Raw genomic sequence first — 14,177 nt, forward strand, 5'->3', positions numbered from 1 at the left:
GAGTCCAGCTCACAACAAATGACATCCGCTTTTAGTTTAGCAATAAGACGGAAAGCATCCACTCTAGTGTGCGCTCTGTAGCGGAGATCCTGTTTCCATTCTGATCTCTCCTTTTCAGTGCCTCGGAACTTAAGCCGAGAACTTGATTTGGGTCTGAGATTTTAAGGCTGGATCTCAGCCCAAAGGTGGTTTTTTTTGTTTGTTTTTTGAAAGTCTGAGCAAAATTTGTGTCTTTCAGCTATGTCAACAGGAACAAATAGGCCATCCCCACTGACAGTTTCTGCCTGATTGTTCTGTGAGGCAGAGGAAGGGAGGGTTGATAACCTGCTGCCCCCATATTTGGTAGGGGCTCCGACCTTCCAAACCTGTGGAATTCCTGTGATTCACAAGGCTGTTTTGCCATGAAGAAGGCCCTGTGTTTTGAGCATATCCGCCTCAAGGAGACTACTGTGGTATCATGGGCTGCCTTACTGACCAATTCCCCTATTTTTTTTTAAAACTGGAGAGGGGGGATATTAATAGACCCATTAAATCTGCCCTTTCCCCTGATTGAGCATGCTCTCCTCAAGAGGAAAAGCTATAGTGCAGCAGGGCATGCCACGCCAGAGGTGGTTGCATTTCAGTAATGGGGGAAGAGATCCGGATTCTGTCTGTAATGCATTTTGGGGATCTTTTTGAATTAAGGGCAATACCCAAATGTTAGAGTAAGGTTATTGCTATATTTCCCCTCCTGCTGCAGTCTGCAGCAAGAATCTCTGCTGGAATTTTCAGCCTAATGCTGAGTGTCCTGGCTCGTGTATCCCTCAGACCCTGAAAGTTGGTTTCTCATAGATGTTTTTTGATACTTTGAGTACAGTATCTGTGGTGTGGTGTTTGAATGTGTTGGTGAGTCATTCCTTTACCACAGCAATATCTCAGTAGAGAGAAAAGAGACTATGAACCAGGCAACCACAAGTCACCAAAGAGAGAACAAATCAGGGACCCGATTCAGCACTTGTCAGGAGAGGCCAAAGCTCTCTGAGAGCTCCTCAGAGAGGATGAAAGGGACTTCCAAAGTAGGCAGGTACCAAGAGAGAACATCAGTAACCTTTAGTCATTACACTGGGTGTTGTGTGTGTTGCCCATGTCCCTCTTTTATGTGAGGGCAGCATTCAGCTAGCTAACAGCCAAGTAAACCATGGGAGCCAAATCCTCAGGTCTGGATTGTAGGCTGGGATCCACATATTAAGGGGGCCCTCCTAATGTGGATTTCCCCTTGTAGGTGCTGAAGGCACCCTATGACACTATCTCACCTTCCTAGTAACCATCAGAAGGCACCTTTCCCCCTTCTCATGAGTGCTCCATGCTGGAAGGGCTCTGCAACAGACTGGAGACTGAGAGAGGAGCTGTCACGCTCCATTCCCACTAATCCCATGGATGTGGGAGTCAGTGCTCACTGAGCAGTGTGAACTCCCCCTGACTCTGGCCAGCAAGGATCCTGACACAGTGGAGCCAGGAGCACTCAGCAGTCCATGTGAACGGCTCCTCTCTTTACAGATAAAGGGGGGCGGGAGGCATGCAGGTGTGCAAATTTCACAAGGCCCCAATTCCCTCCTCATTAAGAGGAATGGTTAGTAGGAAACTCTGCATGGGGACTCCATGGACTTTTCCATCTCTTCATGCCTGGCCTATAGGTTTCTCTGCCAGAGGGTGAATGATCTGGGGCTTAGATTTTCAGTCCTTATTTCAGCCCAACTGCCATTGATCCTGTTAAAATTAATTGTATAAAACTCCCATTGATTTCAATGGGACCAGGATTTTGCCTGTTGACTTCAATTGGTGTTTGCCAAAGCAAAAACGGGGGTAAGGAGCTGAGAGTGTAATTTGTAATTCTTACCCTAATTACACGAGTATAGCAGCATGAGCAGCACAGTGGCTTTCTACATCTCCTTTTGTATACATCCAGGTATGCTAGAGGAGTCACGCAGGAACAAAATGGATATGGACTGCATAGTGACTCAGCAAATGAGGCAGCCACCCTGAGTTTGGCAATTACTCTCACAGAACCTTGGGCATTAGAAGCTATTTGATGGTGAGAGAAAGGTTAGTCTAGGACACTGCTCATCCCTCACTCGTGTCAGAAAGAGCCAGGCTAAGCCTGTCCATCTCTCTTCTCAGTGGCTATGCCCTGTTACATTTCACACACACACACCCCAGTGCCAGCTGAATTCACTGTTAGATGTTTTATGTTGATATTCTGAGTCTGTCTTTTGAAACCTGTTTCACTGTCTGTATGGAAAAGCTGCATCTCCAGAACTCCCTCCTTGTTTTGTTCACTTATTTACGTATTGAACATTTTTGCTTCTCAGTTCTTTGCTGTCATGATGTTCCCTAGGGATACCAAATTATTTAGCTCTTAAATTCTAGAGGTAGTGAGAAGCAGTGTTGGCCAGTGGACTGGAAGTCCAGGAAATTTGGGGTTTGTTCTTGACTCTGCCACTGATTCACTATGTGACCTTGGGCAAATCATTTCACCTCTCTGTGCCTTTGTTTCTCCTCTCTCCCTTTGTCTGTCTTTCTGTGAACTCTTTGGGACAGGAACTGTATCTTATGCTGCGTGTGTACAGTACTTAGCATAATGAAGCAATGCTCTAAGATGAACAATATTACGCCCAAACAACTATGTTAACCCTTATTCAGATTTCAAAATCAAGCACTCAATCTAGGAGGTGCCTGTCACATGTAGGAGCTGTGATGTGGTGGAGGCTTTGGAGCAGGCTCAAGGAGGATGGAATCTTCAGACATTTTGGCTGCTAAATGCTAGCAACTCTCTATTGTTATGTGCAAAATGTGATTTTCTTCCCAAAGAATTAGAGCTGGTCAAATTTGGGTGGATTTTTACAGGGATGGCAAAAGGCACATCACTGACACAAAGGCCAACCCCTGGCCATATTTGAAGTCCCTGCCCCAAAGCATGGGGGTGCTAGAGAATATCAAAGAAAAGGTCCTCAGAATTTTTGAACATGGGCAAAACAATATCTTTTTCCTTTGGCTCAATCTCAGAAACGGCTGCACCATTTTGGCTGAAATTTTCTTTTAAAAAAATATCAGACTGAGGCAAAACACCTTGTAGGGAAAATTTCAGCCCAAAAGCTCAACGTTTTGCAAAGTTCTAAGCAATTGAAAACAGGGTCTGATAATGGGAAGTGTCAAGCATGCTTAATGTGTCACCCTTAAGTGAGGTCTGTCCTTAATATCCCATTTTCTATAATGGTTAGAATTATGAAGAAAGGTTAGACAAATATGTTCATGCTAGGACTCTCAGTCCTCTGTGCTCTCTTCTCCAACCCTTTTTTTTCACACACACATTATTTTTGTCCTTACTTCTACCTGTTAAAGTTGTCAAACCATATTGCCCAGAGTACACATATATATTTGCCCCATGATCTGAGTTTTTTTCTGTGTGTGTAAGGGTGTGGGTAGCTGTTTGTGTGGTTCTGTCAGGGAGGGGTGGTGTGGGTGACAGGAAGTGGGTATTGATGGCTGAGCCTGTGGTTGTTGTGCAGCTGTTTAGTCAGTGCCGGAGGGGGAGGGAGATGTGTGTGAGAGGGTCAAGCAGGTGTGTACACTACTATATAGGGCAAATTGTGCATTGTGTGTATTTGTAGACAGTGTCCTCATTAGAAATATTGCTCTTGCTTTTCAAGATCTACTTTCCAGATCAAATTACCTATTTTGGGGGCAAACTTACGGTTTGAATTGAGTTTGAAACCACTGACCAAGTTTCATTCTCTAACTCACCGATGTGCCACATGGGTTCACAGTTCGGTTTTCCTCTGCCTCAGATAGTGGGTAAAAGAAAGGCCATGCCTCATGTAATCTCAGATCTTATATTGTTAATATGAACGAACTACCTCCCAGGTTTCAAAGATTCAGCAAATTCATTTGGGCAACAGCCATCTTACATTTTCAAATGTGGTGGTTGCTCTGCACTTTCTTAAAATCAGTCCTCTCTAAGGCATCACAAGTTGGGCACTCAGAAATTGAGGCATCCAAAATCAATAGTCGTTTTTGAAAATCTTAGCTTAGGACCCCACATAAAAAAGCAGCAATTCCAGTTTTAAATGAGAAAAACGTTTTCCACTGGTCGTTGGCTTGGCTGTTACACAATCCCCAATGCTTTAGGACAGGGATCGGCAACCTTTGGCACGCAGCCCGCCAGGGTAAGCCCCCTGGCGGGCTGGGCCTGTTTGTTTACCTGTCACGTCCTCAGGTTCGGCCGATCGCAGCTCCCACTGGCCGCGGTTCACCACTCCAGGCCAATGGGGGCTGCGGGAAGTGGCAGTCAGCCTGTCCTGTTGAGGTGCCCACATTCGAAAATTGGACAGTTAGTTGCTGTTGAACCTTAAGTGGCAATTATGGTGCAGTAACTGGAGACTTGTATGGTAATAATTATATTATTACTGGGGATAATAAAGGATAGATTCTGTTTTTTTTCAAGTTAGATTCCAGGTAACATGGTAATTACTTTTGGATCCACTAAGAGAAATATCAAGAGTTGGCTGAGTTTTTAATTGTGTTTAATATGCATTGTGAATTTAGCCCTTTTTTCTGTTCACAAACCAATCCGTTTCTTTGAATGGCCGTGTTACTCCTAAGTATTCAGTAAATAGTTTATGCGAATGAATTTCACATTGTAGGCAAACTGTTCATTTGGACTATTTGTTGTGCGATATTTGAATGTCACATGGAGTTGTTCCCTGCTGAGTGATGGAAACATTTTACATAGGAGAGTAACAAACTCATCTTCCTGTAGGAATTTTTTGGATGTTTAATAAATTGTGCTTAAATTCCTGATTAACTTTCAAGATTTGCAAACGTTTTAATGGATATCTGCTGGGCTTCTGAATACTCATGAATAACATGATCCTACAAATTAGTATTTATTATTTGTATTATGATAGAGTGTACTGGTATGTGTACATTGCAATAAAAAAACTCATGGCTGCACAGACACACTGAGTGGCTTGCTGCCCAGTGAGTTTGTTACAGAGCTGGGACTACAAGCATGGGGTGAGATTCTGACCCTATTAAAGCCAACAGAAGTTTTGCCATTGACTTCAGTGGAGTCAGTATTTCACCTCCAGTCTCACGAGTGCCAGCCAGTACCTTAACCACCAGATGGTCCTTCCTTTCTCAAATAGTAGCAAACTAACCTCCCCACTTCTACTTCTGAAAACAATCTTCAGTCACCATTTGTATTTTTCAACCAGTGCTATAATCGGCTGGAAACTTAATTACTATTCAGCTGGTGCATATTTTCCAAAATTAAGTTGCCCTAAAATGAAACGGCCATCACACAAGATCTTTGGCCCTGTAACTGAAAATACTTCCCATTTGTTTGGTTTAAGTTTAATTAAAAAGAAGAAAAAGTTAGGTTTTAAAAAATGTCCCAGTCTTACCAGGCCCGCTTGCACGGTTTCCTGTTTCTTTATTTCAAAATTATACAAATGAAAACCAAACAATTAAAATTACTTTAAAAAGTTGTGGCTGGGGCTCACATCGCAATTACATCATTTCCAAACCACCCTGTAATCACTTCTCTCTCATAACAAAGATCAAATATATTACGCATCATAGCTGGCTAAATGACATTTGAAATCACTATCACTTATACATCACTGTAGGTCAGGGTGGGCAAACTTTTTGTCCCAAGGGCCACATCTGGGTATGGAAATTGTATGATGGACCATGAATGCTTATGAAATTGGGGGTTGGAGTGCGGGAGGGGGTGAGGGCTCTGGTTGGGGGTGGGTGCTCTGGGGTGGGGCCAGAAAGGAGGGGTTCAGGGTGTGGGAGGGGGCTCCGGGCTGGGGCACAGGGTTGGGGTGCTGGGGGTGCGGGCTCTGGGATGGGGATGAGGCGCTGGGGGTGCAGGAGGTTGCTCTGGGCTGGGATGGAGGGGTTTGGATGGCGGGAGGGGGATCAGGGCTGGGGTAGGTGGTTGGGGTGGGGGGGGGTCAGGGGTGCAGGCTCTGGGCGGCGCTTACTTCAAGCAGCTCTCAAAAGCAGTGGCATGTTGTCCTCTGGCTCCTATGTGGAGGCGCAACCAGGCGGCTCTGCACACTGCCCTGTCCAGAGGTGCCACCCCTGCAGCTCCTATTGGCTGCAGTTCCCAGCCAATGGGAGCTGCGTACAGAGCCCCCTGGCTGCCCCAATGTGTAGGAGCCAGAGAGGGGACATGCCACTGCTTCCGGGAGCCACGTGGAGCAGGGCAAATCCCTGATCCCACTCCCCAGCTGGAGCAATGGAGCGGGGAAAGCCCTGGACCCCGTTCCCTGGTGGGAGCTCCCTGGTGGGAGCTCAAGGGCCAGATTAAAACATCCGGATGCAGCCCCCAGGCCATAGTTTGCCCTCCCTTGCTATAGGTTTACATGGCGCTATGAAAACTAATAAAAACCTAACCGCTCCCTACCTATAGGTCCTTACACTCATGATTAGAAATAAGCAGAAATAATGCACAAGCAAAATTGCCATTGTCAGGACTTAAGGTAAATATTGTTTAAGTGGAAAAAACATATAATCAACTTCACACACTGTCTGAGTGAAATAAGCATGCTCAAAATGTATTGTTATAACATGATGGCTTGTGACCAATCAAAATATAAGTGTAAAGTGTTTTGTTTTGTTGGACTAGTTTTTTTCCCTTTTATATCCCTCTAAACTAAGCTTTCACTGTGGCTTTTGTGAAAGACCCTGCTCAACTTTTGTAATGTTTTGTGACCTCATTCAGTTGTATTAGAGACAGATGCTACATTGACTGGGGAGGCAGCCATGGTAAGATTTTGTAGGCAGAGTGGATTCAACTCTCATATTTTTTTAAAGCTCTCAAGAGGAAAAAAAATAGTAACCTAAAGTTTAAAATTATTAGAGTTGTTCTTAGTCTAATTTTATTCCAGAGAGATTGCTATGCTTCATGTGGGTAAAGAGGTGAAGGGAAATAATTGGTATTGTAGGGATCTGAGATAAAGAATTACCTGTATTGATTTTTTTTTAAGGCAATCCTCCTTTAAAACATCACCCACGCTTCTTGTGGAATATAAACAATGAATAAACTTCCTGGTCTAGAGATTTCAGACTTTTTTTTAATAACAAATTACATCATTTAATGAGTTGATAAAAGCAGGAGTATTGTTGAGAAATCTGGTCTGGTCTACTGTTTTCATGCTTCTTCATTTGTTCCTTGTCTTGGGAGAGTCCTGCAGTGAGGTTGAAGGCTTGTTTAGATAAGAGATGTGGTGCTCTCAAGGAATTTCTGATGTGATGGGATTAGAATCTGAAGGGAAGCTTTGCCTGTTTTCAACCGTTGTAGGTTTGAAAATAGAGAATACTAGGGTTCATTCTCGGTCTGTGTGGGTCTGAAAAAGGGAGCAAGGGGGAAAAAAATCAAATGCAAAGAATAGGGTGCAAAATGAAGTAATTGTGGGGAGGGGAAGCACATAGAGAAAGGGAGAATGTGTGTGGTAGGGAGGTCAGAAAGAGGGGAAGAATAGACAGGCAGATTCTAACAGAAAAAGAAGTTGATTCAGTTGTTGTTTTTCAAAGCTGTCTAGGGGATTTAGTCACACATCTTCTATTAAAATTAATAGAAGATCTATGGCTTAAGCCCCCAGGCAACTAGAGCACACTTTTGTACTGGCTTAATTTTTGGCATGCTTTTCCATCCCAGTACCTAGAATTTCCCTTTTAGGGAGGAGAAAACTATTTTTAAAAACCCAAAACAAATAATTTAAGGACCGCTACCCCATTAATTACAAGCACTTGCAGCATAGCAGAGGATTGGAATAGAAATGGTTGTTGTTTTTAAACATGTCATGTGCAGGATGATTTCCTCCCATAGCAGAGCTACATCTCTTCACTTTAAATAGTTACAAATATCTGTAAGATCTCTTTACTTATATTGAAAATCATGAATTGCAACATGTTCATTTTATCACATGGTGATGATTATCAAATGATTTCTGCCCTCTAAACCCTACTGTGGGTTTTGCAATAGCTAGTTTTGGATCTAGAAAGGCTAAATGCAAAAGGGGAAAAAAAAGGAATAAAGAAAGGTAAAATTGTAAAAACTCAGGAAATTCAAAAGTGAAGTTTCTTATCTTTCAAATGGCAATCTCTAAACATTGCAAATCCTGGATGCTTTATGGTATAGATTTATTATTTTTATTACAAGCGATAGTAGATTAAGCTACATATTTAACAAGTAAAGCAGGAGTATGGGACATGTTGCAACAAAATGAGTTAACATTTCTAGTACAACCTTAGTTCTCAGCGTTTTAACTGTATAAACCTAACATTGGGCTACCTTTTAGGGGTGAGTATTTACATGACTGTGATTTTAAAATTGTAAAAGGGGGAGAAAATGAAAAAACATGAAATTAGTTGGCTTTACAGAATTTATAGTCCCAATCTGTGGAATTTACATGCTCCTCCAGTTTTGCCCATAGTGATAAAAACCATCCCATTTGCCATCAGAGCTGGCACTATCTGGACACTTGGTATGTTTGCTACAGCATATCAAATGTACAGTTTGATGGCATAGGCATTTCTAAAAGATCACTGGTGGTTTAACCACCAGCAAAAATAAGAACCCTGCAATTGCTGCAAACCTGTCTTCTGTGAATATTCACTCACCTTTTTAACAAACTAACTTTTGTGTTCCCTTCTATGAACATTCATGTGACTGAATCTTGCTAGCATGAATGTTTACAGAAAACAAATTCCAAACTCAAGCATTCAAATACTTGTGGGACAGACATTTTAATTTCGCTTTCCATGAACATCGGCACCTGAAACCTGACTGCAGCAGCTGCACTCCTCCGATCCAGGAACTGTAATAATACCAGGTGGCCGAAATGATTAACTGCAGTAAGCAACACGAGCTGAATTTTGGATTTCGAACAACACAGCATTGCCAACTCAATCATTCAAAAATCATGAGTCAAGCCCCAAAATATCATGGTTGTTTTAACAACAAATATTTTATGAAAATAATAAATGTTGGCTTCTTTTTATTTGCCATTTAGCTTTGAGCCTCCAAGTTACACTTGGGTCACATTTTCCAGCTTTTCTCTGCAACTGTGAGGGCTAGAAACTTATTTTAAATAAAATTTAGGATTCTCTCATAATTTCATGCTTCCAGAAGCTGGGGCTTTAAGAAAAACATGAAATATTGTGAGACTCATGATAAAACTGTGAGAGCTGGCAACACTGGAATGAATAAACAAAATTCTCAAAATCAAAAAACCTCAACAAATTTTGAATAACAAATACATGTTGAGAAAATCATGACTACTTGATAGATTTTCCACAAACAAAAAAGAAGGTAAGCTCAATAAACACATTATTCTTTCTGAATTATTTGCTTCACTCTAATGAGAACCTATGCATTTGCACTCACAGACTTCCTCAGTGTGACAAGCTAGTTCTGAATCTGGTGAGTTGCTCTATAGTTTGTAGTTATTTGTGCAGAGCATTGGGATTTTGATTTTAAGCATTTGTGTGTATTTCTCTGTAGGCTAGTTTTAGATCTGCTCAACGTAATTACACAGTAATCTGCAGAACCCTGTAGTTATCCTATAGTTACAGTGTTATATTCCAGTTATAACTATATAATAAAAGGAAATTAACATGATATTTTCTTCTGTAACTAGAAGTACAACCATATTATACTTTCTCACTCATTCTCTCTACCCCTTTCACACTCACACTCTTTTTTTTTTTTTTTTGCCTTCATGCTTTTTCTGTGGACCTTTCTTCCCCCATTACCTCTTCATTGGAAGAAATGTCTCCTTCCAAAGTACCCGCTCCTCTCAGAATGACAGAGAGCGCCTCCGTTTCCTAATGGTATCCTCCCCATGAATAAAAGTGGACATGGAATGGCTGATGCGAGTGTTCAAGCTGTCAGAACTGCTCCCAGTGCTATGGCCCTTCACCCATGGACACAGGCACCGCAAGATGTTCCTGTGGATATAGCCATCAAAGCAGTAGTAGATGAAAGGGTTGGCACAACTGTTGGCAAATGCAAAGGGGCTGCTCACTTCCATGCCCGCCTGGGCAAGGACATAAGGAAGGCAGAAAGGTGGCTTCAGGTCCTGGAGCCCAGAGATGATAGCCAGAAGCTTGAAAATGTTGTACGGAATCCAGGAGAAAACAAAGGCAGCCACTACAATGAAGACAATCTTGATAGATTTCCTCAGCTTTTTGTCATGTTTCCCAGATTTCTGGTAATGCATGCAGAGCTTCTTGGTGATGGAGCAGTAGAAGGTCAAGATGCTCAGCAAGGGGAAAAAGAAGGCCAGAATTAACGTTACCAGTGACACAATCCGTTTAGCGGGTGTGAGGTCCACATCTATGCAGTAAGCCTGGCCATTATATTGCCTCAGTTCTCTGGACAGAAGTGTGGGAAGCCCTAGGAGGCAGGAGAGGATCCAGACACAGATGCAAAGTCCATTAGTGTAGAATCTTGTTCTGACTTTCCTGGCTACAGAGGGGTGCATGATGGCCAGGTACCGGTCAGCACTCATGCAAGTGAGGAGGAAGATACTGCAATACATGTTGACTGAGATGATGTACGAACTGCCCTTGCAGAGAAAGGAGCCTGACCTCCAGACCCCCAGCCAGATCTCCTTGTGCACCCAGAGTGGCAATGTGAGGAGGAAAACAAAGTCAGAGGCAGCTAAGTTGAGGATAAAGATGTCGATCAGCCTGCGGACTCGAAATTTGAAGACCAGGGCTCCCATCAGGATGGCATTGCCAACGATTCCCACCAGGAACACAGTGGCATACAGAATAGGAAGGAAAATGCCCATATATGGTATGTACAGAGCTTGGCAGTACTCTTCAGGACTCTCCGTGGAAAAAGAATATTCATAGCTATCGTTATAGCTTAAAGTTGTCTCAGACATCTTAAAGAAAAATCTGACCAATCTGGATGAGCTGTCACCACCCTTACTCTTATTATCAGAGACAGCAGAGTGCTGATCTTTCTTCTTTTTTTCCTAAAGATCTTAAGAAACCTCTTAAAACAAAAAACCACCACCCCCACCCCACCCTTTGATATTCACAATTCTGCATCCTTCTCAGCCAATCATATAAAGACAAGCAAAGGGAGAGTCTGATTAGTCAAACCCACACAAGTCAGATGTTTTGTAGGAGTCAATTGGGTTGAGTTGGGTTTTTTTGGCTAACTGATTTTTCTCTTCATTTTGCATTTGACCATGATGCCTTTTAAGGTTTGTTTTTTGTGGGTTTTTTTTGTTCTTTTAAGGTTCTGAACTGTTTGGGTAAGGTTTTTTCCTTTCTTTCTCTTTAAGCGGGATATTATAATAGGTGAGAAAGTTTGAGGTGATGGAGAGAAACCAGGAAGTGGTTAATTCAGCATTATGTTCTTTTATTTCTCTATCTCTTGGATAAATTGTTGTTAGTCTGTTTATATATTTTTCTGAGACTTGGAGGTTTATACCTTGGATTATTTTGTCAACTGATTTTCTGGTTAGAGTGACTATCACCTATATAAATGCGACTAGGGAAAAGCTGTTTAAAACCATGCCTTCTCCATTCTAACCTGTAGCAGCAAATCCTGCTATTGCAGTCCTTGGATCTGCACACAGAGTCTTGCCAATGCATATCAGTCTTGACCTTCAGCACTACCTGCTATTCCATTTCTGGATTCATCTCTGTGTGGCTCAGAGTCAGAAAGAGTCCTTGTTTCCATTTTCTGCTGCAGTTTCAAGTCTAAAATTGCTCTTCCTTCCCCATCGCCAGCTCTGCCTAAGTACCTCACTCCTGACCTCCAAAATGCCTGTTTATTCCAGTCCTGCCTCCCCCTGGCACTGCAAATTCCATGCAGTTCTGGTGCGTAGCTCCTATGATATTCCCTCTTGCTGTCATACTGAAAGCTTTGCTAATTCATTTAATTTCTTATCTGCAACATCTGCTGCTATTCCAATTCTGAGCTACCCCACATACAGCCCTGTCAGCATTGCTTAGTTTGGATTTTAAATCTCTGTTTTAAAGTCCTTGATTCCAATACAGCTTTGCCAATGCCAATATTCCTAAACAGCAACACATCTGATTATTCTTTTATTGGTCTTCACCCTGTTCAGCCAATAAACCTTAGTTCTGATTTCCAGCCACTCTCCCCCGTCTTCTTCCAACATTCTCCTCCACTCACCCCTGCAGCTTTAGATCTGCAAACTCCCCAGCTTTTCCAGCCCTGCGCCACCACATAACTCTGCCAATGCACCTCAGTCTTGATGACCAGCACCCTCAAACCTGCAGCAGCCACATGGATTCTGAAATGGTCTTTCAAGAGAAATGAGCTAGTCTTCAGAGCTTAGAACATTTAAAATTACAGTGCACAAACTCCACAAAGTATAGTTACAGTGTAGTACCTGTCCTTCCCAGGCACAAGGATAGACTAGATTTATGAATCATCAGTGATCCAGGGAACTTTCCCATTGGTCCACTGAATGAAAGATGTTGAGAGCCAACTGGTTTGGGATTTGGTGTTTTTTGGATATGAGTTTTATGGTCTGTGAAAAGATCTCTGTTATGAAGTGATCATAAAATAGAAAGGTTAGAGACCCCTTGGACCAAACAAGATAAAAGATCTTTCGCATTTCTTATTTCTGTGATTCTGTGGCACAGTGACTAGAGATGGCTGAAAAATAGGAATAATTTTCGCAAAACTTTGTCCCCATATTTCTTTTAAAAATGTTAAATTCAGAAGTTTTCAGCCAGCTCTAATAGTGAGTTGAGAACTGGGCCAGTTTCGTTTCATTTCTATTCAAAGGGACTTTTTCTTTCAAAAATCACTTGCAAAATTGTATACCTAGATGAGATGGGCATTCCTTTCCCTTCAGTCACTGTGTCAGGAAATATTCTAAATTAAAATTAGCTCCACAATAATTCCAGCATGCTAGCAAATACGTATGGTATGTTCCTCTATAGTGTATTTAGAACTAGATTCAGGGGAAGCTCATTAATGTGTGCAGCATCTCTCAACATTAATGATTTAATAGCAGTTTCTCCTTAAGATTAACTTTTTCCACAATTCTCACAAGAAGTGAATCAGTCATAAATATTTAAAAAGACCTTAACTGAGTCATCAAGATATGCATGTGCCCAAACTGAAAAACTACATAGTTGTACCTTTGTAGTTTCACAGTCCATCCCTTCCCTACAGCTTGTTAAACTTATTTGTTTAATTAAAAATTAGAGTGTAGCTGTTTGCAACAGGGATCATTTCTATTTGTTCTACAGAGTATCTAGCATGCTTTCTGGGTTCTGTAGTGAATTACCATATTACTAACAATTATTTTTCAAATAATTCAGAACATTTATAAGTCCAATATGAAGCATTATCATAAATAATTAATAAGTGATCTATAATTGTCAAAAAAAGCAGCAAAAAAGTATCTTGAATGTATTAGCCTTGCTTTTGTATTGTGTTGATTCAGTAAGGACTCTGAATCATGTAGGGCCAGATTTTCTGGCATCCACAACTACAGCCAGGTTTTCAGTAGAACTTAGCTCCCATTTATGCACCTAAATTAGGACCAGATTTTTCAAATGTGCTCAGTACTTCTCAGCCATCATTGTGACCAGATCTGTGGCCAGATTTTCAAAAGGCTCAGCTAAGATTGTTTGAAAATGCAGCCACATGGGAGCTAAAGTCTTCTGAAATCTGGCCCTAAATTCAGTCATTTCTAACACTAGTTTGAATTAGCACCATTCTCCTTTAATGGTTATATTTTTGCAATGTTCAAAAAGGCATCTTGGGACAACTTTACATACATTTGTCATGCTTAAAATGTACTCTAATTGCCTTTGATATAGAACTAATATTACCTCAATATGTGCAGTATTCCTAGTCTTCCCTGTGGGAAAAAACAAGGTAATTTAAGGCAGAATTAGGACGCTCTTAAGCATGATGGCTGTAAGTTGAAGTGCAATTGTGTTTCCCCTAAAGCTACAGCAGCTTTGCAGAAACTAGCGATCATACAGATGATTTCCTTGTTCTCAGTGCTGAAAGGCTTATAGTACATTTGTGATACTAGCCTTCTGATTCTGTGACAAACTCAGAAATGAGATACATGGCCACACTATCAGCATAGGAAGTCTAAGGCAATATT

At 41.7% G+C, this 14,177-nt stretch overlaps 1 protein-coding gene across 1 annotated transcript; it reads right to left on the reverse strand.

The window, feature by feature from the left end:
• Nucleotides 1-7,147: 7,147 nt before the first annotated feature.
• On the reverse strand, nt 7,148-11,011 carry GPR15 (G protein-coupled receptor 15). Its single transcript, XM_073328906.1, has 2 exons — nt 9,808-11,011; nt 7,148-7,397 (listed from the first exon to the last, which is right to left on the reverse strand). The coding sequence occupies exon 1, from the start codon at nt 10,944-10,946 to the stop codon at nt 9,852-9,854; it is 1,095 nt and encodes a 364-aa protein (XP_073185007.1). The 5' UTR covers nt 10,947-11,011; the 3' UTR covers nt 7,148-7,397; nt 9,808-9,851.
• Between the last annotated feature and the right edge of the window lie 3,166 nt (nt 11,012-14,177).

This window comes from Lepidochelys kempii, chromosome 1 (assembly GCF_965140265.1).
Source record: "Lepidochelys kempii isolate rLepKem1 chromosome 1, rLepKem1.hap2, whole genome shotgun sequence".
Classification (NCBI taxonomy): Eukaryota; Metazoa; Chordata; order Testudines; family Cheloniidae; genus Lepidochelys; species Lepidochelys kempii.